The sequence below is a fragment of the Haliaeetus albicilla genome, chromosome 12 (assembly GCF_947461875.1).
Source record: "Haliaeetus albicilla chromosome 12, bHalAlb1.1, whole genome shotgun sequence".
NCBI classification, from domain to species: domain Eukaryota; kingdom Metazoa; phylum Chordata; class Aves; order Accipitriformes; family Accipitridae; genus Haliaeetus; species Haliaeetus albicilla.
The window spans coordinates 24615480-24641509 of NC_091494.1; the positions used below are offsets into that span (position 1 = coordinate 24615480).

The following is a 26030-nucleotide window of genomic DNA, read 5'->3' on the forward strand; positions in this document are numbered from 1 at the left end:
GGGCTTTCAACAGACAAAACAGAGATCAGAAGCTGGCAGCCAGTGGAAGGTTGTAGCTAATTTTAATATAGTAGCTGTGGTATACTTTTTTTTCTTTAGATTAGAAAGATAGAAGCTAAGGATTGATAACCCTCAATTCATCTTCATGGGTTTAAGCTTAAAATTGAATACAGCCCTGTTTCTGTACCTGCTCATTCAGTTATTATAAAGGGAATCATGAATTTTTAATACTGCTAGCTCTCTCAAGATCAGAGTGGAGAAGAAAATTAAGTGCTGCAGATACTGAAATACTTATATACCTGTCTGAAATAAGGAAAAAGTAGTAGTAGCTTCAATCTTTTAAAGCTAGGAAATGGAACTCTACCAAAGAGATGAAAAAAATGCTACTATAGTAGCAAATGTTTTTTCAGAGGTAGAGAGAGGCTTGCTTTAAAAACATATTTCCAGCAGTTTGAAATCCAGCTTCCCTAATCGGGAATGGTTCTGTAAGAATGTAGAAATACAGGGTGTAGAGACTTCTACTACTTCTAGTATTTCGAAGACTTGTGTAGGTAAAACTAAGTATCTGTTGTTTGAAAATAAAAGCATGTAGCATTTCCTGCTCTTGACAGTATCTGGCATGGCCAAATTTGTTGAACTGCATATTGTGAAGAAAGATTTAAAGTTGCCTCCATGAAGAGTAGTATATTCTGTGACAGAGCAGCTTTGCTGTCTGGTGGTATTCACTACAGTGTTTAATACGTTTTCTAAACAGCAAATTTGTTTAAAGAGCTTAATTTGCGTGATATGTTTGCTACAGATGTTCATTCCGGTATATGGGAAAGACAGACTGTTATTAAAAAGCCACATTGTGCCTACAGTTAGATAATCTGCTTTAGCTGTTTTTCCTGTTCAAAAAGCACAGTTGCTCTGTGTGCACTCAGATGTCATTTGCTTTGAAACCTATCTGCATTATAACAAGTACTCTCTCAGTTCCTCAGGAACCATGGGAACAGCAAGATTATTTTATCACTGCAGTCTTATCAACACAAATTTAGAAGATCTCTGTGTTCCTTTCAGGACAGGTGTAGTCAGCACAGTGTCAAAACTGGCAGCTAAAATTTTGAAAACTGGATAAACAGCTGGGAAGTGGGAGACTCTTTTCTGGTGGAACTGCACCTCGCCATCTGCACTAAAACCCTTTTAGAAATTAAGACTAAAACCTCTTAAATCACTTAAGAACTTCTGAGAATTGTTGTGTATATCCCTAAGAAATTGCATTTATTTTAATGTCCTAGTACTCTAACATTATTGGAATCTGCATGCACGGGAAGTAGACCAGTGAGTCTTAATTTTTCATTTCAGTTTGCCAAGATCATTTTGGTTGTCTTGAACTGTTTTGGCTTGTTTAGAAAATCTATCCTGAACAAAAAGGATGTATTCATAACTAAAAAATAAAGCAAAGAAACACATTTTAATTGAATGCTATTTTTATATTAGCACTTGATTTTCCATTGTTCTAACTGATATCACAAGACATGTTGTTGTTTTTAATCATTTATAGAATACCCAAAGGATAAGTAGTTCTCAGTCTACACAGCCTCTTGCTACCCCTGTGGTGTCTGTGACAACTCCAAGCTTGCCTCCGCAGGGACTGGTGTATTCGGCCATGCCTACTGCCTACAACACTGGTAAGCATTGTTTTTAATAAGTGGCTTGATTTGTCAGATGTACAAGGCTTTTGTGATTTGTAAGCCCAGAAAATTTGCATTTCTATGACACTTCACTGTATTTTCATATTCAGTTCAGATGAAGGCTTTTATTCATCAAAAATGAGCCTTTAGTTTGTAAAATGTGTAAATGTTGAGACTTTCATCAGGAAGAAGCTTTCAGTCAGGTTGTACACAGCTGAATACAGAGACACACAATAAAATGCATTGCTTACAGCAGTAGTATTCAAGCTATCCATCTGAGAACCAAAATGCCCCACATTTAAGCACTAGTTGATACTTCTGAGCATACTGTCCCTTTTATTCTGCTCTGCTCAGTTCCAACACCAGGAGGGAATCGGATTCTGCTGGGGCTTTCAGTTTACAAAAAAGCCCAGATGTACAAAGCCCAGACAGGGCCTTCTCCTCCTTCTCTTTATCGACAGTGAGATGGGGACTCATGGGGAGGTGTCCAGGTTTCAGCTGGGATAGAGTTAACTGTCTTGCTAGTAGCTGGTACGGTGCTATGTTTTGAGTTCAGTATGTGAAGAATGTTGATAACACTGATGTTTTCAGTTGTTGCTCAGTAGTGTTTAGACTATAGTCAAGGATTTTTCAGCTTCTCATGCCCAGCCAGTGAGAAAGCTGGAGGGGCACAAGAAGTTGGCACAGGACACAGCCAGGGCAGCTGACCCAAACTGGCCAACGGTGTATTCCATACCATGGGATGTCCCATCCAGTATAGGAACTGGGAAGTGGGGGCGGGGGATCGCCACTCGGGGACTAACTGGGTGCCGGTCGGCAGGTGGTGAGCAATTGCCCTGCGCATCATTTGTACATTCCAATCCTTTTATTATTGCTGTTGTCATTTTATTAGTGTTATCATTATCATTATTAGTTTCTTCTTTTCTCTTCTATTAAACCGTTCTTATCTCAACCCGCGGGTTTTGCTTCTTTTCCGGATTTTCTCCCCCATCCCACTGGGTGGCGGGGGAGTGAGTGAGCAGCTGCGTGGTGCTTAGTTGCTGGCTGGGGTTAAACCATGACAGGAGGCATTGTCAGCATTTCACCTTTGTGAGTCCCTATTATCTGAAGGACCTTCAAACTACTTTTTATCCAAGATGGGTGTTATGCAAGGAATTTTGTAATGTAACTGATAATTGGTTTGCTGGCTTGGAAAGTAGTTCATGATGTGGTGCTTCCTACTTTGTCTCCATACCAATAGAGGTAATTTTGATTTCAATCTCAAGGTTCTTTATTTGTTAGGGTCCCTGTGTGTAATTGGTGAAGGAATTTTTGTAATCATTTCCTTGAAAGGCTGCAGCCTTGGTACCGTCTGGTTGATTACCATTGATCTGTGATGCACAGTTTAATTTTCAAGTGCACCTGCAGAGAAACTACATTGCAGATAAGTGTCAATAAATTTTGTAAGTCAGAGTTAAAATAGCTATTGGTTAAAACTAAAAAGGAAAACAAAGGAAATAATTCCCCAGTTCCATTTTTTAGATGAAGTCTAGTTAAGACATTCAAATGCAAGTGCTATAATTTGTTAAAACAGGAATTTCTGAATGAGGAGCCACTGTGTTGGCAATGTTTAAGTCGTATTTGGTAGGCTTTCAAATTATAAAAAAAATAAAAATAAAAAAATCTTACTTCTCTCTTCTGCAACGATAGCTCTTAGGAACAGAGCTACACTGGAGAGCTTGCATTTATAGCTGATCAACTCTGGCTAGACAGAAGGACCCGAGAGTGTTCTTCTCTTCTTTCTATGAATCTGGGAAGATCCACGCCTCCAGCAGAGATTTCCCCAGTAGCGTCTTTTCACTCAGCCTGTATAGTCTTTGATGGCTATACACAAGTAGCTGGCAGGCATGAGATGCTCAGGAACCTGGGAGGCAGTGGAGGGCATACTAGGAAGGAATAAATTATTTTTCCTTAAGGAGCCACTGTGTTGGGTTTATGTGGCAAGGTTTTGGTGGCGGTGGGGGGGAAGGGGGACGGGGACACACGCAAGCCACAGCGGTGGCTTCTCTGAGAACAGATCAGGAGCTACCCCAATGTCAGACAGCATGCTACAGCCAGCTTCAAAATGTACCTGCTGCTGCCACCCAAAGCTGAGCTCATCAGCAACGCTGGTGGCACCTCTGTGATAATAAATTTAAGAAAGGGTAAAAAACGCTGCACTAGCCTATTATCAGTGACCTAATGTTCTTACTTTTGTGCAAAGGTCAGGACAAATCAAAAAAAACTTCAAGGTTTGTAGAAAATGACCAAAACCTGAGTGATATAGAGGTTTTGGAATCTTCTTTGTTTTCTGCAAGGAGGGGCACTGTCAGGAGTCTGTAAGGCTGGAAGATGAAATAGATAGAGCAGCCATCCATTCATAATACCCCCCCCGCCCCCCAAGATGGGATTTTATACATTTTCTCTACTTTTACTAGCTTTGAAAGTCTTCACTACAGTTTTTAGTTTAGACTTGTAGCCATCTTCCATCCAAACAACTCGGGTCTTTCTGTATCTTTCTGTATTAAAGTGCTCATTAACTGACATCTACTACCCTTCGGCCGCTTTCTACATGGGTTTGCCTCCGAGGCACTGCCCCAGGCAGTTACTGTCATGCAGGAGGTTTGCATTTTGAGAGGGACCGTTTAGTCATCAGCAACAGTAAATCCACTGCGGGAGCACCCAGCTAAATTGTTGAAAATTTATGCAAATAATCGCTACCCCGAGGGGGGTTAAAGTCTAAAGATATGAATGAAGGAGAAGATGGGGTTGCAATAACAGTAAAATGAGCAGAGTAAAGAATTGTGCTTGGTGACTTGTTTTGGATTATAAGCTTAAGTATGAATTTGCTGGACATACAGATCTTCGTTTGATACTTGCCACAAAGATTGTTTATATAGTGCATTTAATGGCTGTTTAAAGTAAACAAGTAGTTCTGGTCGCTGCTCAGAAGACCCACACTGAGTTTTACCTGTCACCTGACAAATCCCTTCATTCTCTCATGCAGTCTGATATTGTTTTAGGAGGCACTGTTGTGCACATCCATCATCCAGAATAACCTGTAAGCTGATGACTAAAATATCAAAAAAATGAGAGGGGCTGTAGTCGAATCTCAGGAATCAGCAAAGACGATTGAAACTGCTGTCCTATGCAATGGACAAGTGCTGTTACCACGGGATACAGTTTTTAAAAAACAGCCCATTTCCTTTGATAATGCAATGATTTGTGAAAAGCTTTTAGCCTTTAGTGTTTTTCAGACACTTTAAAATGGTTTCTATTAGATTGAACCTTTCAGGGGATTTGCAAAAAAAGAAATTTGATGTCGAAACCAAATTGTCATCTGGGTATTCTTAGGGTAGTCACCACTTACATAGCAATTTCAGTTTTGCAGTTCAAGGGCTAAGATAAAATTTAGATACCTAAATTGTTTTTCTGGATTGATAGGGGTTTTTTTCAAGGATGGAAGGGATAGATTCACCTCTTAGACCCTTAATTAAAACGTTGGATATCAGTTTTGCACAAACGAGTTATATAAAATAGTGTATTCTTTCTGCAGATTACTAGAGGAAGGGCCAGAATGAACAGAGTTACTTGTTCTAAAACAGTCTAGGCATTTTTAAAAAACATTCAAAAACCACAGAGATCAGTTAAATAGTAACTTATACTTGAGCAGAGCGTATCTAGCCATAAATTATATTACTGGCTTTAGGTCAGTTATTTTGCAGAGGTGTGAACTTCAAAGGTATCTTGTTGTTAGGGTCACAGCAGTAATGGTTTCCATCACATAGAAGTCACTCTTCTGTCTGTACGACTCTTGTATCAAGTCACTCATGTATAGAAATTGCTGTCTTGCTTTTTTATTTAGGGAAGCGATAGTGCATCTAACTGTATAGTGGCATTTGTATTCTTTGGAAAAGAATCTCCTCAAACCCCTGTCATCAGACACATTCTGTCTAAAGTACCAGAAGTTAATTGTCCATTATCATAAAAGCTATAATTGCAAAGAAAAAAAATACATGGAAACTGAATTTCTATAAACATTTTCTTCAGGTTTGCTCTTACAGAAATCCCATTGGCACAGAACAGTACATCAGTGTCAAGCGTTTTTTTGCTACACGGGCGGGTTGTCATAGGTCTGGCTGCTCTGAAGGTTGAGTGCATGTCCTAGTCATTGGAGGGCATGTTTTTTGGTGTGTGGTGTTTGGGGGGTTTTTGGTGTTTTGGTTTTTTGGGGGGGTTTTTTTGTTTGTTTTGGTTTTTTTTAAGTCTTGTAGAAGGGCTTTGGATCCATCAGCTTGGGAAAAATCTGAATTTGGGCAGAAATACTTGTGAGGGTTTTTCAGGGTTCCAGTAAAAATGTCAGCCAAGAGGAAATGAAACCAAAAGAAAAAGGCAGCTTAAGTTGCTTCACCTGCTGGCATGCAGCTGGGATTCCCAAGGTCTTGAGGAAGATTCTTGCAGTGATGCATCTCTGAAGAGCCTGATACCCTGCTGGCACTGGGCTCCTCTTCCTTTGTAGGCTGTTAAAAAGGAAACCTAGAGGTTGTCCGCAGCGAGCAAGCTGGTGGATGGGAATGGCGAAATTGTTCAAGAAAGCTTATCTCAAGAGAGATAAATCACAATGGTGTTGTCATTTTAGGACAATACTAAACAAACAAACCAACAAAACAAAACCCCCAACAAACAAGAAAAAAACCCCAAACACAAACCCTACTTAAGCAGAATTTTTTGGTTCATCTGCTGGCAGTATAAAGTAAGTTTGGCTGCTAGCATTTTGTGGCATTCTCAAGAGACTAGAAATTATTTTAAGGAACCTGTATTACAAAATAATTAAAAGCAGAGAAGTGTTTGCAGCTTTGTTTTAAAACCTGAAAGAAAAGCAGGAGTGATAACGATAAAGTGAAAATGACTTCATGAGAACTAAGTGCTACAGCCTAGCCAAAACTAACAGCCAGCCATTGGCTGTTGATGAGGAACATGTTGTATTTTCTATTATCCTTTTAAGTTGTATTTCTACATAATAGTATTTCTTTGGTCTAAATAAAGAGGTTTCTTTTGTTTATTTGATACAGAGATGACAATTGAACCAGATGTGAAGTAATGAGTGAAACTGTTGTGGGGAGAGAGAGAATGTGATATGTTATAGTAAGACTGCACAAACGGAGTGGACAGGAGGGGGTCACTAAGGCTCCCAGTTGCAGTGACTTTGCTCATACCATCCCTGAGGCATCCAGCCCCAGCCCTGCTCCCACACTTCAAAGTTTTCACGTTTGGACTCCTCAGGGTCACTTGCCTTTATTTGTTTTGGGCAGAAAGCCTTTACATTTGCGTGTGTGTGCGTATATCACATTTATTCTCATCTATTTATATGCATGTGTGTGTCCGCACATATATATATAAATATATATATATATAAAAAAAACTATTATAAAGAACTTTCTTTTTTATTTGTTTTTCCCTCTTAGATTACTCCTTGACTAGTGCAGACCTGTCTGCCTTGCAGGGATTTAACTCCCCAGGAATGCTGTCCTTAGGGCAGGTATCTGCCTGGCAACAGCACCATCTCGGTCCAGCAGCCCTCAGCTCTCTTGTGTAAGTACACCTGGTAATGTTACAGTGCTGCACTCCCTCGGGAACTTCTGCCACTTCAAGCTGAATAATCTGCACCGGGGAATACTTAGCGCAAGACCGTTTTAATTTCTCGTCTGCTGGCGGTGGTGCATTGCCTTTCAAGTTTTGCTTCTTGGCTGCAAAACCGTTTGTATTTCGTGTTGTTTGTCCCTTCTGTCAGGTCAGTCCTCAAGCAGACAAGCCGTGTCCCTGCAGGCCCAGCTTCTTGCAAAGGAGTCACCTGAGTCATGAACTTAAATGTTTGGAAACAGAAACTATTTCTCTTTGGTTTTAACCTCTATAAATGCGTTCAGACCTTTTAATTAATGCTTTTTTCAACTTTGTTTCTTCACTTCAGTAAGTTGCGTTTATTTACATGCTCGTTTTGGGGGTGTTGAACCACAAGACCACACCATTACACAGGCACGTGAATTGTCACTTTCTTTTCCTTTTTCTTGTTTTCTTATTTCTGCCTTTTGGTTTTCTTTTTCCCAGTACTGGCAGCCAGCTATCTCAGGGTTCAAATTTATCCATTAATACCAACCAAAACATCAACATAAAATCTGAACCAATTTCACCTCCCCGGGACCGTGTAACTCCCTCTGGGTTCCCGCAACAGCAGCCACAACCGCAGCAGCAGCAAGGGCAGCAGCAAGGGCAGCAACAGCAGCAGCAGCAGCAGTCGCGGCAGGAAATGGGTCGCTCTCCTGTTGACAGTCTCAGCAGCTCCAGCAGCTCCTACGACGGCAGCGATCGGGAAGACCCGAGAAGCGATTTCCATTCACCTGTCGTGCTGGGACGGCCACCGAATTCAGAAGATAGAGAGAGTCCATCGGTAAAACGAATGAGGATGGACACATGGGTGACATAAGCTTGCAGTGTTGCCTCTTCAGTTTTGTTCTCAAAATGAACTGTCCTGACATATCTAAATTTATAAATAAGGACATGAAATAAGTATATTTATATGTATATACATACATGCATATATATATCTTCACATGCATATATATGTGCGAGTGTGTGTAGCATACACAAAATCATCAGGCACTTATGACAAACTTCTTGTATAGCTGCAGATGTCCCATGGTAAAATGTAACAGAACAATCCTGTAGGTATTGATCTAGTCTGGCACTTACCTGGACTTGTTGTTTTAATAATATAACCTGTTTTGCAAAGAAACGTTGTACCCGCATTGTAATCCTACCACACTAGATCGCAGAAACCAAGAGGGCTCGCCTGTAGTAATGTCCCTGTGTGTTTTTATTCAAGCTGTATGGTTACTTGTAGTTAAGAAATAATGCTTTGTAGCAGCAGAGCAGTAGAAAAGCAGGAAGAAGAAAGCAATACTGTACATAAAATGACCTTTATATTACCCAACCTGGCATGGGTCTCTATTGCAGAGGGTGCATGGAGAAGGGCTGATGCTATAAGACATACAAAAACAAAAACCCTGTTTTGCACGTGCAAAAAAAAAATAAAATAGTGTATTGGGTCAAAGAAGTGATTTTTTTAATGAGTGAGAGAGAGACATAGAGAACTCGCATGAAATATTCAGAAAATATTAGCCTAGAAAATAGAACATTAACAAAATAAAATTAATATATTAAGTTATAATTGGAATATGTTTGACAAATTTGTTTTTACGTTCATACCTTTGAAAAATATAGAAACGGATTTTAGCTCATGTATATTTTATATTAAAGAAAACAATACCCTAATGAATTGAAGACTATATATAAAGTTATATACAGTACTTTTGAACACATTCTGCTATGAATTATTTATATAAGCCAAAGCTGTATGTTGTAGCTTTTTTGTAGAGTATAGTTTTATCTTATTTTGACTTTCTAGTTTTTGCTTTCAAAGATGAAAAGGAAAAACTTGCAGGCGGAACCTTGGGGGAAAAATAAGCCATGAACACTTATATGTAAATTTAAATTTGAGCCAAACTCTTTGTGTATATAGCATCCTAAATATATTATCACCTTTGGTGTAAGTACCTATGTATTGTACGTTCACCAGATTAAAAAGTATATTTTTGTGGATTGACGCCAACTTGAAAAAAGGCGAGGTCCTTATTAAGTAGAGTATTCACTGTTTAATATTTACTATTTTGTTAAATATACTGTACTTTCTTTGGATTTTAATTATTATTAATATTATTATCCAGATTTTTCAGAGGGTGTATAAAGGGGTTTTCCCCCTCACTGGTGGTGAATGTGTGCCGTTAAATTGTAATCTCTGTGCTGTATGGTTAAGCTTCATTATACATTTTATATATATGTATATAAATAGCAAAGCGGCAAAAAAAAAAAATCCGGTGTTAAGTTCATCCTGCATAAATATAAAAAATCTGTTACAACACATTTTAAGGCATCATTTTAAAGCTGCCTCTTCTGAGGAGGAAGAAAAAAAAACAGTGGAAAAACTTGACCTAATTTCTCATGATAGGGAAATAACACATATCAGAGGAGCACAAAAGGTTTTTTAAGTTGGTAAGTGGTTTGGGATAAAGCCGCAGCCACAGAAGTAAATTTGCTGCTTCCTTGAAGCGGAGCGAGGAAGCCAGAGCCCCATCGTCTCGCAAGGCCTAGCTCGGAGGTTTTGTTGTGGACTTGGATTCAGTAGCGTGATCTTATTTGCAGAGCCTGGCTGTGTGGTCAGGGAAGGGCAGGGACAGCAAGGGCAGTGTCCTCTCTCCTGGTCACTCCTCAGCCCTGCTCAGACCAGTCCAGCTTACACCAGCCGGGTTTGGGGGAGCCCATTCCACTCTGGGGCATGTCCTTGCCTTGTTGAAATCGGGTCTTTTTCCAGGTCCTCGCTGTGCATCTCCTCTCCCTGCACCTGCGAAGCTTCTGTATGGGGAACCAAAAACTAAATCTTACTGCTGGGAGTTCTTCTTCTGGGGAGGAAACTACCTGCAGTGCTGTTTTATTATCTGGTCTCCTTTAAAGTTATCCCTGATAGTCATTACATTTTTGCTTGGGCTTTAAATTTGGGGGGTTTTGGCAATTAGAAAAAATCACTTCCTTGATACTGTAACTAAGTGTGAGAAATGGAAATCCAAGGGGGACAGCTCCCTCCTCGGGTGCTTGCTTTAATGTGTGATTGAAGAACAAAGTCTTAGTACCTACAGCTTCCAAATCCTGATCTCTTGTTGTCATGGTAACCTCTAAAAAGCATACAGGTTTCCATTCGGTTTTCAGCCACTTACCTTTGGCAATTACTCTCCATTTATTGTGGTTAGTTACCGGTTTACTGAAGCATAGAGGGAAATGAGACTCTTTCTAATGGCAACTCTCTTTCCAAAGTGACTGAATTCACTTACCACTTCAGAGAACCTTTTACTGCTCTGGAAAGTTATGTGATTTTTTCATTATTTATGCACATATATGAACTTTGCTGTACATCTGAGTGGGAGTTCTGCATTCACATTTACTGTCTATTTTCTTGTGTGCCTTATAAGATGGCTTTGCTGACTGTATCTCAATAGTCTTTATTTCTATGCAGGTTTTTAAACAGTACTATTACTGTTTTCTTTAAGAAAAAAGCTACATAAGGGTTAGAGTTTGTATTGAAATTGCACCAATGAATTAAAAAAAAACCCAACAACTAATAATCAATCTGTTCTTAAGAACTGCTACCGGGACTGTTCACATGTTGCCCCAAACCCTCTAACAGACTTGGCAGAACAAGTCTTTCCACAGACCTCCCCTGTTGGGGGGGAGAATTTCATGCCGTTGAATAAACGGGAATCCTGATTTTTAATAACAAGTAACTAACTTTGGAACATACTTTTTTAGGAATTGTAAAAATGTTTTATAAAAAAAAAAAGATGACATAGCACAGGTATTTCAACAGGTAAAAAATACTTTTTTTAATTAACTATACTGAATGAAGTTGCAAGGGGATCCAGTCCTCATCTGAACCCCTTCAAGCCTGAATGATTTAAGATTTTTATCTTTGTTGTGACAAATCACCTCTCCATCTTCGAGCTCTCACTATAGTATTTAAAAATACACGTTATCAGGGATTCGTCAGAGAAAAATGCTTTAGCCTTTCCTTTCACTTAAAGGACACTAATGCATCAGAAACTTGCGAATTACTGTGCGCACAAGAAATACATAGTAAATAAGGAACAAAATAACTCCTAACAATTGATCATGGGAAGAAGTTAAATTAGAATGTGAAAGAAAGACTTAATAAATGTAAACATTTAAATCTTAGTAGAAACTTTCTTCACTTTGCTGTGCAAGAGAACACTGCTTTGCTATATTTAAAATGGCTTTTTTAAAAGAGATTTATGTATTTGGTAAATGTTTGTAGTCAACAGTTCACAAAGAAGCTGTTCACGGTTTAATGCTGATAAGCCGTTTGGCGGCACAAGCTGGACTTTGTTGCCATCCTTGAGACGAATCTTTTAAGAAAAAAATAAGTTAATCTCAATTTTTTTCCCTGAATGTGTTGTTTTTTCTTCAATATACAATAAATATTCTAGTGAACTTTTTATCAAATGGTTAAGAAAATGCTAGAGGTTGTTGTAAAATATTTGTATCCTGCATTCACTAAAGTAAAGATACTGGCTTTTACTGTGTACTCCAGCCTCTCTCGTGTTTGCAGAGCGAGTCTTCCTGTGTGGCACACCTTTGCCCCCCTTGCCGGCTACCTGATTCAGTTTTGAAGCATTGGTTTTGACCTGCAGCAATGATTCTTTTAGTATGGATTTTGGGGGGATACATATACCTGTTACTACTTCAAATTACGAACTGATGCCCTGCAAGAACCTTATTACACAATGCTTACAGAAACTTGCAGGAAGACCTGGGTGAATTCTGACTGGTGAACCGAAGGCAAGCCCTCCCTTCCTTCCCTCCCCCTCTTCCTGCCATTGCTCCTGTCCCTTGCTGCAGGTGCTGCCCTGAGCCAGGCAGGCAGGCAGGGGGCTGCCAGGAAGCTGGTGGGGCGGCTGCAGGCAGAGTGCAGCACTGCCCTGTTCCCCTCGCTGCCCTGCCTGGCTGGCTGCAGTTCTGCATTGTGAAATGAGCAATAAGGAACTGGCAGCACCCCACAAGCTCCCTGCAGCTGGAGGGGGCTCTGTGAAACAAACAGCTTTTGCAAAAGAAGAAACTTGGCAGAGAAAGGTGTTCTGAATTCTTACTTTTTCTGGGGTCAGGTGGAGATGCTGCAAGGCACTTGTCTGTCCAAAGAACGCACTCAGCTGTGCAACACAGCATAGGCTAGTGGTGGAGACAACAAAAAGCATAAGCTGCCTGGAGTGGGTAGTGCCCCTTGTGCTTTTATTTCATTTTTCTTTCTTTGAAAATGTAATAATCCCCCCCTGCCCCCCGACCCTGAACAAAGAAAGATACATTTTCTTCACAGAAGAAAAATACAAGTTGGGGTTTTTTTCAGTATAAGATAGAGTCCTTGTTTACAAAATTAGGTTCCCTCAGGCTTTCCTGAGTACTTTGTTTTAAGGGTTGCAGGAAACACAGGTTATCATTGTAACATCCCAGGGTTCTGCTTGCTTGGTGTGGTGTTCCTCAGGTTGCTGGGAGGCCTCAGTCCTGCCTCCCCCCCACCCCCTGACGCAGATGCTGTCAGGCTGCTCTTCCTCGGGGAGAAGCAGATCATGCCTGTACACCACAGCTGCCCAGCTTAGCCTTCCCTCATAGGGCTGTAAGCAGCACTAAAGCTTTAAAAAAAAAAAACAAACCCACAACAAAAACCAAAGCAGCAACTCATGAGTTCCCCTGCTGTGACACCTTGCCCTGGCAGGGTCAGCACCAGTCTGGCCTTGCGAAGGCTGCTGCCCCTGCTCCTACTCCAGCAGCTCTTGGCAGCAGCCATGCCCGCTGGTGAAAAGGCTCGGGCCAGGCTGCTGTCCCACCAACAGCTTAATGGAACCAATCCTGGGACAAGGGATCCTGGGACAAGGCAGGAGGGAAAGCCAAACAACAGCTTTTTCCACCCACCCACCAGCCCTGTGCCCCTTACCCTCAGCAATGACTGCAGCTGCCAGCTCAGCAGCAGGAGACCAGCCAAGCCCTGCACAAGTGGCCCAGGAAAGGGCCAGGACCCCTCCTGAAACAGAGCCAGCTGCTTTCAGTGGGCTGCTGCTTACATCATACATCACCTCATCCCAGGCCAGGTTTCATGCAACTGTGCTACAAAATACCTCAGGGTTTGGTTCTAGGAGAGCCTTTATCTCTGCGCACTGTCCCTGAATTTGCTGAATTAAATTTTTGAGGCCAATTCTTCCCTGCAGCAAAGCTCCCCAAAGCCTCATTTCCTGTTCACTTCTAGCACGTAGTTTTTACTGATTTGTCCTAAACAGCACCAACCTAAGGCTTACCTACATCTCAGGACACCACCACCAGCCTCCAAAGTGTCATTGTTTTTTCCTACCCACTCAGAAGCTTTTCCATGCAAATGTCAGCAGTTCACAGAAACGCTTAACAATCAGCAGCTTCACAGTCCCCATCCTACAAAGGATTTACACTTCCTTCTGTGACTGTCTAAGGTAACGCAGGGCTTTCCTCCCAGACCTTGCAAATGAAATGGCAATGCTCGTTCACATGAAGACTACACACAAGGACGCTCAAGTCCATGACTGAAATGGGGTGTTTGAGGTGCACCATTATGGATTATCTTTTTTTTTTTTTTTTTAAAAAAAGTAATACTGGCTAGCCCTCCCCCCCAACAAACGAGCCTTTGAGAAGCACATACTGCGTACCACAGGCCTAACGCTACACTCACGTCCTCCTCCAATACTCTTTGGCCACCTGCAGTCATGCTGAAGCATTGGCTTTGGACATGCAGTACCCTGGCAACAGCACGGATTCTGCAATGAGCTCCACCTGTAGAGACACTGGATTTCAAGAGAAGTCTCTGACGGATTTCATCAAGGGGAAGAGAAGAGATCTGGGCTCACCCTTCCCAGCAGTGGGCTTGAAGCATCCTAATAAACACAGCTTAAACATTTGCTCAAAAGGATAAAAAGCTGAGGTGCTGTCATTGTCCTTGTGGCATGGCACCCCCAGCTTAACATGCTAGAAGTCATCATTTTAGGGTTAAGTATGCCAAAACCGCCATGGTATGCAAGAGATAAAAAATGACAGTTCAGAGAAATAGAAGAGTCCCCGCTTCTACTCTAAGCAAGAAGTGTTTTCTTAAAATGCAAACCCCCAACTTACCAATCACCACATTAATACTGCACTCTTTATCTCAGCAGCAAAGGATTCACTTCTTAGAGAAGGCATTAAGAAATACCTGAAGCAACCAAGATGAGTAAATGGCTACAAAATACTTTCTCTCAACAGAGTTCATGAGTGTTAAGCCAGCTGCCTGATGATCTGTCTTTACAAGCAACAAAGCATCCTCATTTTTCCATAAAAATCACATCACCTCACTTTCAGTCAAGTTCAGGATTACAATATCAGCTACTTAAAAAAATAAAAATAATCTGTATTGTTATCCCCCTGAACGCACTCAAGTCAGAGTCACTGATGTATGGGCTCCTGCACCGGGAGGAGAGGCTGTATTTGGCTTTCTCTCCCCCTTAGGATTTTTTTTGTACAACTGAGCTTTGTGGCAATTTCCCTTCCAATCCATGTGTTGAAATATTTGAGGTTAGTGTTGTGTTAGATGTATGGGCCACCAAGCCTTGTGCTTTAAAATAGATGATATAAAATACTGGCAGGACAATTCCTATCAGAAGCATAATAAAAACTGCATTCCACCACTGGATTCCACAGTCCGCACCATTACTAGTCTCCTGCTTCCCTGACTCAGGCAGCGGCCTCTCCAGTGCTTCCATGCAATACTCTGCATTTAGCTGGACCTCCACCTGCACCGCATCCTGAATGCTCTTGTCAATCCCCTTGAAGTAGTCACTCAGGTGTCTGCCATCAGCAGAGCTGCTCGCACCATCATCAGGCTCCAGTAAGTCTACAAGCGTCAGGCCGGTCTGGGAGGCCACAGTTGAGAGCGGCCTTAGTTCTCTGCCCTTCTCTGTTAAGAGCCCGTGGGTCTTCACAGGGATCTTGATGGACTTCAGTGCATACAAGTCCTGGTCCTGGATGAAGTTGTTGACACGTTTGATATCTGCAACCTACAGAATCCAAAAGGGACACGAATATTAGTGTAGGACAACCCAGTACTGAAGCAGGAAGTAGCTACAAAACTAGTGTGCAAGCAGTGGTCAGAAAATAAACGCAAACCCTGGCTACAAGTGGCTTAGTGTTCTGCAGAGACTTCCCAGCTGTTCCAGGGACACTCCAGGTCCTGCAGGATAGAAAGTCCCCTATTAACCAGTCTGTCTATTAAAACTCCTTTAGTGCTCTTGTATCTCTCATATGCTGTATTTTGCTTAATACTGTTTTTCCTTCCTTTTGCTTTCTTTACCCTTCTCTCACTTACTTTCTAATCCAAGTTAAGGCAAGAAGAGTCTTTGTAACAGATCCTTTTAAAAAGTTTTCATACCTTAAATAATGCATGAGTGTTTAAGGTGAGATGACAACATCAGTATGAGCAGGCAAAACCCTCCCTCTGCTCAGAAAGTGATTTCAGAGTGAACAGAGCTCCGTCTTTGGAGCATACCACAGTTGTGAAAGCAAGATCACAGCCTGGAAGGGAGCAGGCGAGCATCTCCCACATAGATGTGGGCATCCTCTGCTCATGTTCCCAAGCACCACCCCTCTTCTGCACGACTACAGCTCCATACAGCTCATTTCTCCACAGCTGGTAAATGCTCCCGCTGAAGGTATGCTTGAGGCAATAATCTCTGTGCATCCATGACCATGTCTGGTGGTTTGTGTGTAGGGTTCCCATCTGTGACTGGTATTCCCACCCAGCTCAGTGATGCAAATAGCAGTAAGAAGAGCAAGAAAGAACAAACCATACATACAGCCTAAGTCACAAGGATAGCCAGTATCAAAGAAAAGACAAAGGCAAGGCAGCGTTTCTTCATTTAATGTTAAATAAAGAGAAGACAGCTTAATACAGTGTCCACTCACAACCACCTAATAAGTAAGTACATGAACTTCTCAGTTGCCCTAAATCCTCTGTCAAAGAAAACGAACAGAACTGTCAATGTGTGCAAGGAGCTCTCCAAAGCAGCCAAGGAGACATAAAAGAACCTCAAGGGAAAGGCTGGAGGATGCAAACCAGAAAAAGCAGCAAGACCCCAAACCAAAGAGAAAGGCAACACAAACAGGTTAACCACCCCCGATACATCATACAGAAGAGACACAGTATGAGGACTGCACTTTCAGAGAAAGTTTGATTTGTTCTTTTAGAAATCTAGTAATTTACTGTACGAATGGCATTCACTGCACCCTCACAAGCTTGAAGCTGCCGAAGAAACTGAGGAACTAAAAACAAGAAAGCACTTCCTAAGCAAATGCGCCAGTGCCATCAGCGCCAAAATCATTGACAGCTCAGGGCAAAGACCTCCTTTTAAAAGGGAACACACGAATACACTAGAAGGGAGCTCGAACATCTCCTTTGCCATTGCAAAAATGTTCAGGAATACCTGCAGGCTGGTTGCCAGGAGCGGGGAGGTACCACCCCCAGCAGCGCAGGAGGTGCCCACGGGAAGGCAGTCCTCCCTTCCCTGCAGGGAGGCCCCACAGGTTGGAGGGCCATGCAGCTGGCCACAGGAGAGAGGAGCAGCAGCGGCTCTGCCTGTGGAGCTGCTTCTCTCTGCGGATCTCCCCTCCTGCCCGTACAGGCTGTCAGGGCACCACGCGTCAAGCTCATCTACCATCCAGTGCCTGAAAGGCCAAAAAGCAAGACTCTGCTGAAAGGCAGAGAGGAGATGAACGCCTGAATCTCACGCTTATTCTGCAAAGCTTGAGAAATCTGAAAATGGGAAGCTTAATCTAGATCCTAATCTGGTGCTCCTGAGGTGAAAGGAATGCTGGTTCAGACTCCTCGCAGCTTGCCCCAGCGTAACATCAGGACTTAAGCCCTGCAAAATTATGTAGTTATGAAATAACAATCATCTCACCCAAAGCCTCCTAACTGAGGTGATGCTTCAATTTTTGGTTTTGTTCCAATGAAAGCAAATTATTGGGATAGCAAATATCCCCTGCAGTGTCTGCAATCACACACTGCAATGTTGTGCTAAGGCTCTAGAAACAGAAAGTGGAGCAGCACTCACGCAGAAACAACAAACAAAGCTGATGGGAAGCCTGCAAGAGCACTCGGCTGCACAAGCCTTTTAGGCTTATTTTCTGTACTCATTTTTTTTGGCTGCAGCAAGCTCCTCTTGTCCCAGCTAAGAAGAATGCCAAAAGCAGGCCAGGACTAAAAATGGTCAAGAGTAAAAATGAGAATTTTGAAGTGCTTTGCATTTCTGCCACATTATCTGTAGCACACACAAAGCTATTTGTTGCACTGTCTTAATACTCCCACCCCAAGCAGGCCCTCATGATTCTATAACCAATTACAAGTTCTCATTGATTTCAAGAAGTTCATCCTGGATTTTTTAAACACAGTCGCATATATTTGTGGCTACAAATCTTCCTCACTGATGTCCTGGTAGCCTTTCAGGAGCTGCTTAATTATGCAAGTAAAACAAAACACATGAAAATTGATCAGTGCCAGCCTGTAAACAGACAAATACACAAATCTCCAATAATAAGGATTTCTGTACCTCCTCAATTTACTTGGAGCAAGTCAGAAGTGCCCTTTCTGGAAGGCAGGGAAGCAGTGGGACAGGTTTTTTTTCCTGTGGGCAGAGAACACTGACTACCTGGTCCCTCCCCACCAGCTTGGTTTCCCCACTGGACAAACCCAGCAGCCTTCAGCAGGGCAGGCAGGGTAGATCTACCTGCACCTGCTGGAGCTGAAAGGCTCCAGGAGCAGGGCAGCAGGGGAGGCAGATCAACAGTCATGGCAGGGACGGGACCGAGTCCTCCTGAGTTACAGTACAGGGGGCATGGCAGGTTTTTTCATGCCACAAAGCAGAAGAGTTGCTCAGAATCTTCCTCCTTTGAGTTCACTGAACTGCTGAGATTCTGCGTTAAGTGGCAACAACGACGCAATTGCTACTGCTTACAGATGAGCATATAGTCACAACTGCTGCAGCTCTGTAGTTCTCAGGCTCTACCGGTGCCAATCAAGGCCTATTCAAGTCCTACCAGACTCGCTTCTTCACACGCATCAGGCTCATCAGCAGAACCTAGAAGGGTTTCTTTTTTGTTTTGTTTTTGTTTCTAAGGGAATGGGAGGGGAGGAATTGTCGCAATTCCTCTAAACCCTCTTGCTTCAGCTGCACCACACAGCTGTTGTGTTGTTAAGCAAGACAGGCTGCAATAGTTTGGCAGCAGTTGAGCCAGTACTGTATCATTATCCTCATCCAGGTCACCGTCCAATTGTTCGCATCATGGAACTTTTTAATCACAGTCTAGCTCACAGATAAAGGAGGCTCTAAAAATACAGCTTTAACTGCTAAACAATGGGGTACATCTAATGTTCAGATCAGGTAATTAAACTTTTCAACAGTTTTTTCTATAAAGCGCTCTTCTTTTGAACAAAGAAAACGTATTTTGTAGTATATTCCAACTCCAGAGAAAATGCACCGTGCACATGCACTCCCTTCTGCCTGCAGATGGCTGAACCACACACACTTCTGGGTATGACAGCCAACAATCAAAACCCACATGCACAGACAGCACCTGGACTCTGTGACCTGGACTTTGGCATCCCTCCTTCTCCAAGTTGACCCGTGTTATACTTAGACCTTCCTTGCAATATGTAAGCTTGTAACTTTCAAAAAATAAATGAAAAAAATAAAACAACCCCAAACTAGACCCCATCAGAGTGGCATTTCCTTGTACTGTTCAGTTTGCTTCAAAAACTGTATGCTCCTTGAAAGCAGGGCTCTGATCCTCATTTCTGTACTCAGCTTCCTACTTTTTGCCCTCACTTAAATAACTAAGTATAAATCATGACTGCTACGCTGCACTTAGTCACCCAAATTAAACAAGAAAGCAGGTTACACAGGGTGTGGGGTTGACAACATTTTCCTATGCTGTTAGCTGAAGAACTCTGTTTTGTTTTGTTTTCCACCTTTCTCCACCTGAGTTTTACCCAGATATTGACCATTCATGAAATACACAGGGCAAACACTTTTCAGTGTCAAAACTATTAGACAACAGCATGCCTTCCTGTAATTCTGGATACTAAGGTACATGTAAAATACCTCTAAAGTAATTAAAACCAAACAAACAGAGATAGCTCTTACTTTACAACCATACTGCAGGGCTAGCTTGTTAAGATTATCATCCTCTGTAATCTCTCGTTCCAGAAGTACCACATCTCCAACTCTGTCCCGAGAAGTGCTGCATCGCTGCTGTTCCTTGCCTCTCGGTCGCAATTCTGTAACATTGAGTTCCTCCTCTGATGACTCTTCCGAATCAGATCGGCCATTGGGAAACACATACACCTGCCTACCCGGGTAATTATGGATGGTGACAGGAGCCTGGAAGGATCTTGTCCGGCTCTCATTCAGCCTCATCTTTTATACCAGCACCTGGAACAAAAACCAGACATTTTGAACTTCCTTAATAGCAGTATTTATTTCTTAGCATGTAACACTTGGGAGAACGGACAAAAGTGCACCACAGTTGCCTACGTGCACACATGCACAAAGCTTTCCTTCTACCCAGATCTTCTCAGGGGCAAATCCAAAAGATACCATTCTAACAGCAATGACAAGAAATACTAGAAAGGTTAATGTACAGAAACTTCAACAATGGGTAGATTATTTTCAAACTGGTTTTTTGTCTACCTGTGGACAAACCACTACATAATACTACTTTGCTACACATCTTAAATGCAACTTTCTATAATTTCATTAAAAAAGCAGCAGAGTCACTTGATCCAAGTGTCTTTAATTGTGGTTTAAAAAAAAAAAAAATCCATGGAACCACATCAGATGTCCTAGCAATACACAATAAAAACTGACCAAAATTATCCTTTATGTTACGTTTCCAGAAGTCCTTAATTCTCTACACTTTAAGAATCCACGTTTTAATTTCATGGAAGTGTGCTTTTTTTTTTTTTTTTAAAATAAAGATAGCTCAAGCTACACTTAGCTTCAACCTGAATGACAAGGCCATTTTGTTGTATAAAGACAAGAACCTGCCTGAGCACTTTGTTTTAATTATTGCTAGGCCTACAGCGGCAAGTTACTAGGAAGCTACTTTCTTTTTTCCCGCGCCCCCCCCCCCTTCAAAGAAGTAAGTTTTTTTCCTTCGCGCAGGTAAGAAAACCGCACATTCTCACAGAACTCTATTGACCTTAATATTCTCAATCTACCCATAAGGAATCCTTACGATGAAACCACTACCATTTTACGGCACTTCATTAGCACCGAGCACGGCACCCACAGTCTGCAGGCAGGGTCACGGCTGCGCCAGCAGAGCTCCAGGATCTAATACACCTGCCGACGCGGGTGCCGGCAACCACAGGGAGACGGGGGCCGGACCCCCGCGACCCTCCCCGCGGGACGGGCTCTCCGCTCCCGGCACCGCTCCGGGGCCGCCGACGGCGCCTGCGGGCTGCACGGCCAGGCGGCGGCCGGCCCGCCGTCTCCCTCGGGCCCCGGGAAGAGGGAGCGGGGGGGGGGGGGGGGGGGGGGGCGCGTCGCTCGCCCCAGCCCCGCGCGAGGGCCTCGCGCCGATCCCCTCAGCGGGGGCCCGATCCCCTCGGCGCCTCAGCGGGCCCCTCTCCCCTCACCGGGGACACACGCACACACAAACCCGACCCCCGCAGGGCCCGCCCCTCTCAGCGCCGGAGGGCCCCGGGCCCCTGACCCGCGGCGGGCGGGCGCTGCCCCTCTCCCCGCAGCCCCCGCTCCCCGAGGGGCGGCCGGGCCCTCTCCCGAGCCCCCGGCACTGACCCGCCGCTCGCCGGCCATCGGCCACTCGCACCAACTTAGCCCCGACTCTCGCCCAGCTCTCGTCCCATTGGCTAGCAGCGCCGGAAGGCGGGACCCTCAGCGCCGCCCGGCCAATGGGCGGCGGGCAAGGGCGGCGCAGCGAGCTTGGTTGAGCGGTCAGCGCTGGAACCTGTTGGTCGGGAGGGCGGTCCCCACTTAAAGGGCCCGCGCCCCTCGCCCCAGTCCGGGCGAGACCCGTGCCCGAGGCACTCGCAAGGGCGGGGAGAGAATATACATCTGTACAGCCCTACGTACGGTATCGTTGTGATAATATACATTGTACTGACTATGCACACAGTTATAATAGACTTTCAGTTATTACACGGTCAATAGATTGATCATACGCACACTTATACCCCATCTACAGCAAACTTGCCCTAATTTTGGGAACAGCGGGGCCCTGCTGGGAGGGTGGCGTGGTCAGTCCAGGCCTTGGACTGCCCTCCCTTGCTCGGCGAGGCTGGCGAGGGCGTGTGGACGCCATTCCCTTCCAGCCACGCCGCCCCGCGGGCTCACGGCTCACGTTTGGCCGCAGCTGCGGCGAAGCCTGTGCTGGCAGAGCGGTTGGTGGGTCTGATGAGGTGTATTCTGCACTGGTATGTTTTCCTTGGCCCATCCTGACTCGTGGCTTATGTTTAAAAAACAAGCTCAGGACAAATCTTTAACAAGTTCCACATGCAAAGCTTTTCTGGGCTGGGGCGGGGGGGAGGAAAGGAGAAATATTTCCTCATAGCTGGTTGCAGGAATTAACCAGGCACCACTCACCCCAAGGGCGAGCATGAAGATCACTTGCAAGGGACAGCCTTGTGGCTTTGCTCAGAAGCGTGAAGGGCTGCTGGATGCTCTTTACCCTAAAGGAGATGGACAAACCTACTTTTAAATTAAATTAAAGCTGAGTGCAGTTGCTGACTATCCCTTTGCCTTCTCTCATGCAGTCTGGGTGCTGGAGGCAGGTTAGGCAAGAGGGGAGAGTATTTCCTCTCCAGCTCCTGCTACCACTAAGTTAGATGCAACATCAGCTGACAAATGTCACACACTGGACAGGAAGGAAGGCTCCCCAAGCCTCAATGTTACTTTTTTTAAGGAACAGCCATTGCTTCCTCACCGCTCTTGCTTGCCCACACAGCTTTGTGGGGCTGAGTGATTTCAGGAGGGCTGGAAGGGCGGTGGGAGAGTAGCCAGGCAGGACTGCGGCTGAGCCCAGCTCCTCCGAGCAGCGAGCCATCATCCGAGCAGGTATTAGGATTTCCTTCTCTCCATCCCTGGGCCAGCTTGTCTCATGAGCAGATGATTTTGGGGCTCAGCCAGCTTATGTACTCTTCTGACCCAACAGACGATGGATTTAGTGTGCTGGAGAGGGCTCTACAAGCGTGGGGACTAGATGAGACGTGCCAAAATGCCTTCGCTGAGACACCTGTAATCTCTCTGTGACAACTGGGGTTCAAAAGTTACAAGTAATAATCAGGCTTTGTCAAACAAATACAGGTTACTCAGGGTAACCTGCTCAAACCTGGAAAATACAACTGCTAAGGTGATCTGGAAATGCGGGGGAAACAACCAGACTTTGCTGGCAGAGCTAAGTCTGGGTTGGCTTACTTCTCCTTAAGTGTCATTTACTGCTTCTTATTTTTCTAACTTTTAAAATATCAGGAAGAATTATTCATTGATCTCATGGAAAGACACCAGGAAATGTAGATGGGAAATTGCTTCATCCTCCAGCTGAAAGATCCTTACAGAATCCTTGTGAGAAGGTGTTTTTCTGTTTTTCTCCCAACTGTTGGGATGAAACAGCTGTTAAGAATATCAAGCAAAAAAGCTTTTAATAGTTGGATTCAAAATCACTTCCCTTCTCGGATTTGTCTACACAAATCATAAACATGGAAGCACAGAAGTACTCAACTGGCGTCAACTGATTGCAAATAATTCAAGCTCATTTGTGCATTTGTACAGGCTGAGCTGGACATTTGCTTGCAGTCCTGTCCTGGAAGAAATGTATGCAGCGTCCAGAGTACCATGCACAATGTAATGGGTAATCTATTACCGAGATTTAAACATCCCTGCACAGACAAATCTGCAGGTTTCTCTACTGTCTCTGATGCATACTGACCTCTTTTCTGTCTGTCCAGAAAGTCTTCCAGCAGTGCTAATGGAGAAAGAATTAAAGCCTTAGAACAAAACCCACCAATTTAGTGCCTTTCAGGCCTTCATTATCAAGTGGAAAGGACAGAAAAAAGGCCCATTTCAGTTCTTTTTTTTGCCTTCATAGGCACTTGAACTGCCAAGTTGCTTCCTGCCTTTTATGGGAAATTCAAACAGCTCAGGATTTTTTTTTTTCTAACTGTCTGTGGAAGACTCTGCAGTGGATCATGGAAAGGTCCTTCACCTTTCTTACTTCCAGGAACCTGACATACAACTCTAGTGGTGCCTAAATAGGACCTGGATGGATCTCGGCAAATTCACTTCAGGCAGGACACAGAGAAGCTCCCAGTCCATTTTCTGGTGGTTCCTAGACCTACAGACATTACACGAACATAAAACACCCCAGCACTGCGGCAGCACTGTTTGCCTGTAGCAGCAGGACCCCAGGTACCTGCTGCTGTTGTGGTCCTATGAAATGACTCTGCTCTCCCTCACAGCAGTCTGCAATAAATCTATGCTGCAAAAGGATCACAGTCCCTGTGAGAATTTACTGCTTTAAATATGTAGCGTTCTTGAGTTATAGGGCATTACAAGACTCCTTTTATCTTGGCCTAAAATTCAAATGGCAGATGCGATATGTTTTACCAGGCCTGAGTAGGGAAATGACAGGGAATTAGTGACCATTCGCTGAGTGCAGCCCTGCCCCTTCTGCCCTCTGGGACCTTCAAACTATCATATTTTACCTTAAAATATTATAATTGTTCTCACTTCAGCAAGAAATCTGCCTCTAGCAGAGTGAGATAATTTCACTATTAGGTAATTAATCCAGCAAGGATTTATTACACTGAAAAAAGCACCAGGACTGGAGGCCTTTCAAAATGTTTTAGATACCTATCTGCTTTTTCCAGGCTTTTTCAGTGTGAGCATCCTCTGCTGATCTTTCCATTTGCAATAGTTGAAATTCAGCCTTGTGTCATTTCCCAGCAGCTTTTGCTGACTCCCTGGCCTTTCCTGAGCCATTTCACTTCGCAGCAGAAGAGCTCAACTCTGCACCTCAGAATAGCTTATCCTTCCTGGTTCTCTGAGCTCGACTGCTCCCCACCACATTTTGTGTAAGCCAGGTTTGTTCAAACCAAAGTAGAGAGATGAGGTGGCATGTGAGCAATCCACAGATACATCATTTCAGACCCTCAGCCAAGTGAACTGAGGGATGCGTCTGCTCAGTGGCTTTGTTGCTGCCAATGTTACTGCTTCCCAGCGGCCTTGCCATGCTGAAGCTCAACTGATGCAAACTGTGGCCAGTATGAAGAATATGATGATGCTTAACAAGAAATAACTGTCTGTTTTGTAGGAGTGCTGATGTTGGCTCTGGGCCAATTGCATGGATGATGTCATCATTCCAAATAATTGGAAAAATTTTGTTGTTAGCAGATGGATTGTGAGAGCTGCAAAGTCACAAACAAGTGAAGTCTGTCTTAGAGCTGAATGGTTCAGTCATTATACGCATTCGACCAACATAAGGGTCATATGTCCCCTGCATTTCAGGAAGAAATCCTCCTACCTCTGACTTATGTCAATGTGGAGGGCAACAGAACTGAGAAAGTCTGCTCAATGTTCGCTTAATCCAACGTAGATGTGCCCATGACGCTGGGCACCAGCCAGCATTCACATCGATGCAAGCTCCTTCCCAGGGAACATCAGAGTTAATCACTTCATGATAAAGAATCAAAGCTTTAATTAAGGTCTTGGCTGGGGCTTTCCAAAGAGAGCATAATCTAGAATAGGGCTCTCCTCTTTTGTCCCTGAGATTCCTCTATGCTCTTGCTCAGATCCGGAATTGCTGTTCTCTTCATCAGTTTGGTTTTGCCCCTCTTTTTTCAGGCTCACTTCAGAAGTGTCGCAAGTGTCAGACACGTATTCCTTGTGTCTCTCGTTGCTTCTCTTTAAGCAGCCTTCTAAGCTCTGCAGTAAAATCTATTATTTGGATTTCTGATCACTCAGCGATAGTCTACTTTCCACCCTTGGGAAACTAATAACTTAACGTGCAAATCGCAGAAAGCAGCTCCAGTCTCTCTTGCACTGGTATTCAATTAAGAAGTCGCCTGCCCAGAGATGGGCCATTTCACACATCCATGCACACGTTGCTCATCGGTGCTAACTGATGCTCAGGCTACAGCTGCTCAGGCTGGCATCTGATGGCTTCCAACTGTTCAGGACTAGTCGGAGTAAAAATTGCAATTAATAAATCACCAGGGCCATCATTAATTGTGACTTGATCCATAATTTGGGATTAATAAAAGCAAGACAGAGTGAAATAATTCACCCGTTTCCTTTGCCATCTGGGCTATTAACAATAAAAAAGTAGAATATACAGCCAATAAAAGAAGAAGGAGGGGAGCCTCACAAGTAGCGAACTACCATCCTGACACTATGTACAGCACAAGTTAAAGAAATACTTTTTGAGCATCTGCCTCTTAATATCAACCAATTACTCCTGTTTAGCATATACAGGGGAAGGCTCCTGTACAGCACTGTGAGGCAGCAGGAATCTGCTGATAGTTCTGATATTGCTGAATTATTAAAAAAAAAAAAAAAAGGAAAAAGATGAGTATTCCTTTCTATCTTTATTTCATTGTTT

At 43.5% G+C, this 26030-nt stretch overlaps 2 protein-coding genes across 19 annotated transcripts in view; one reads left to right on the forward strand and one right to left on the reverse strand.

Annotated features, from left to right (window-relative positions):
- Window positions 1-11898, forward strand: part of MEF2A (myocyte enhancer factor 2A) — a 94361-nt gene extending 82463 nt beyond the window's left edge. For all 9 annotated transcript variants that reach the window (XM_069798525.1, XM_069798523.1, XM_069798527.1 and 6 more), the window contains 3 exons: window positions 1544-1670; window positions 7157-7283; window positions 7797-11898. In XM_069798525.1, the coding sequence (XP_069654626.1) occupies window positions 1544-1670; window positions 7157-7283; window positions 7797-8172 (630 nt within the window). In that variant the 3' untranslated portion in view covers window positions 8173-11898. The remainder of the gene's footprint in view (window positions 1-1543; window positions 1671-7156; window positions 7284-7796) is intronic.
- Window positions 8113-21301, reverse strand: LYSMD4 (LysM domain containing 4). 10 transcript variants are annotated; one of them, XM_069798537.1, is made up of 6 exons: window positions 20703-21180; window positions 19933-20012; window positions 19556-19843; window positions 15067-15415; window positions 14039-14162; window positions 10896-12539 (listed from the first exon to the last, which is right to left on the reverse strand). In XM_069798537.1, the coding sequence occupies exons 3-6, from the start codon at window positions 19826-19828 to the stop codon at window positions 12062-12064; spliced, it is 1224 nt and encodes a 407-aa protein (XP_069654638.1). In that variant the 5' UTR covers window positions 19829-19843; window positions 19933-20012; window positions 20703-21180; the 3' UTR covers window positions 10896-12061. The 10 variants fall into 10 exon arrangements, with proteins under 10 accessions (XP_069654642.1, XP_069654638.1, XP_069654637.1 ...); XM_069798536.1 differs by having other exon boundaries at window positions 20663-21180; XM_069798534.1 differs by having other exon boundaries at window positions 19933-20253; window positions 20663-21180.
- Between the last annotated feature and the right edge of the window lie 4729 nt (window positions 21302-26030).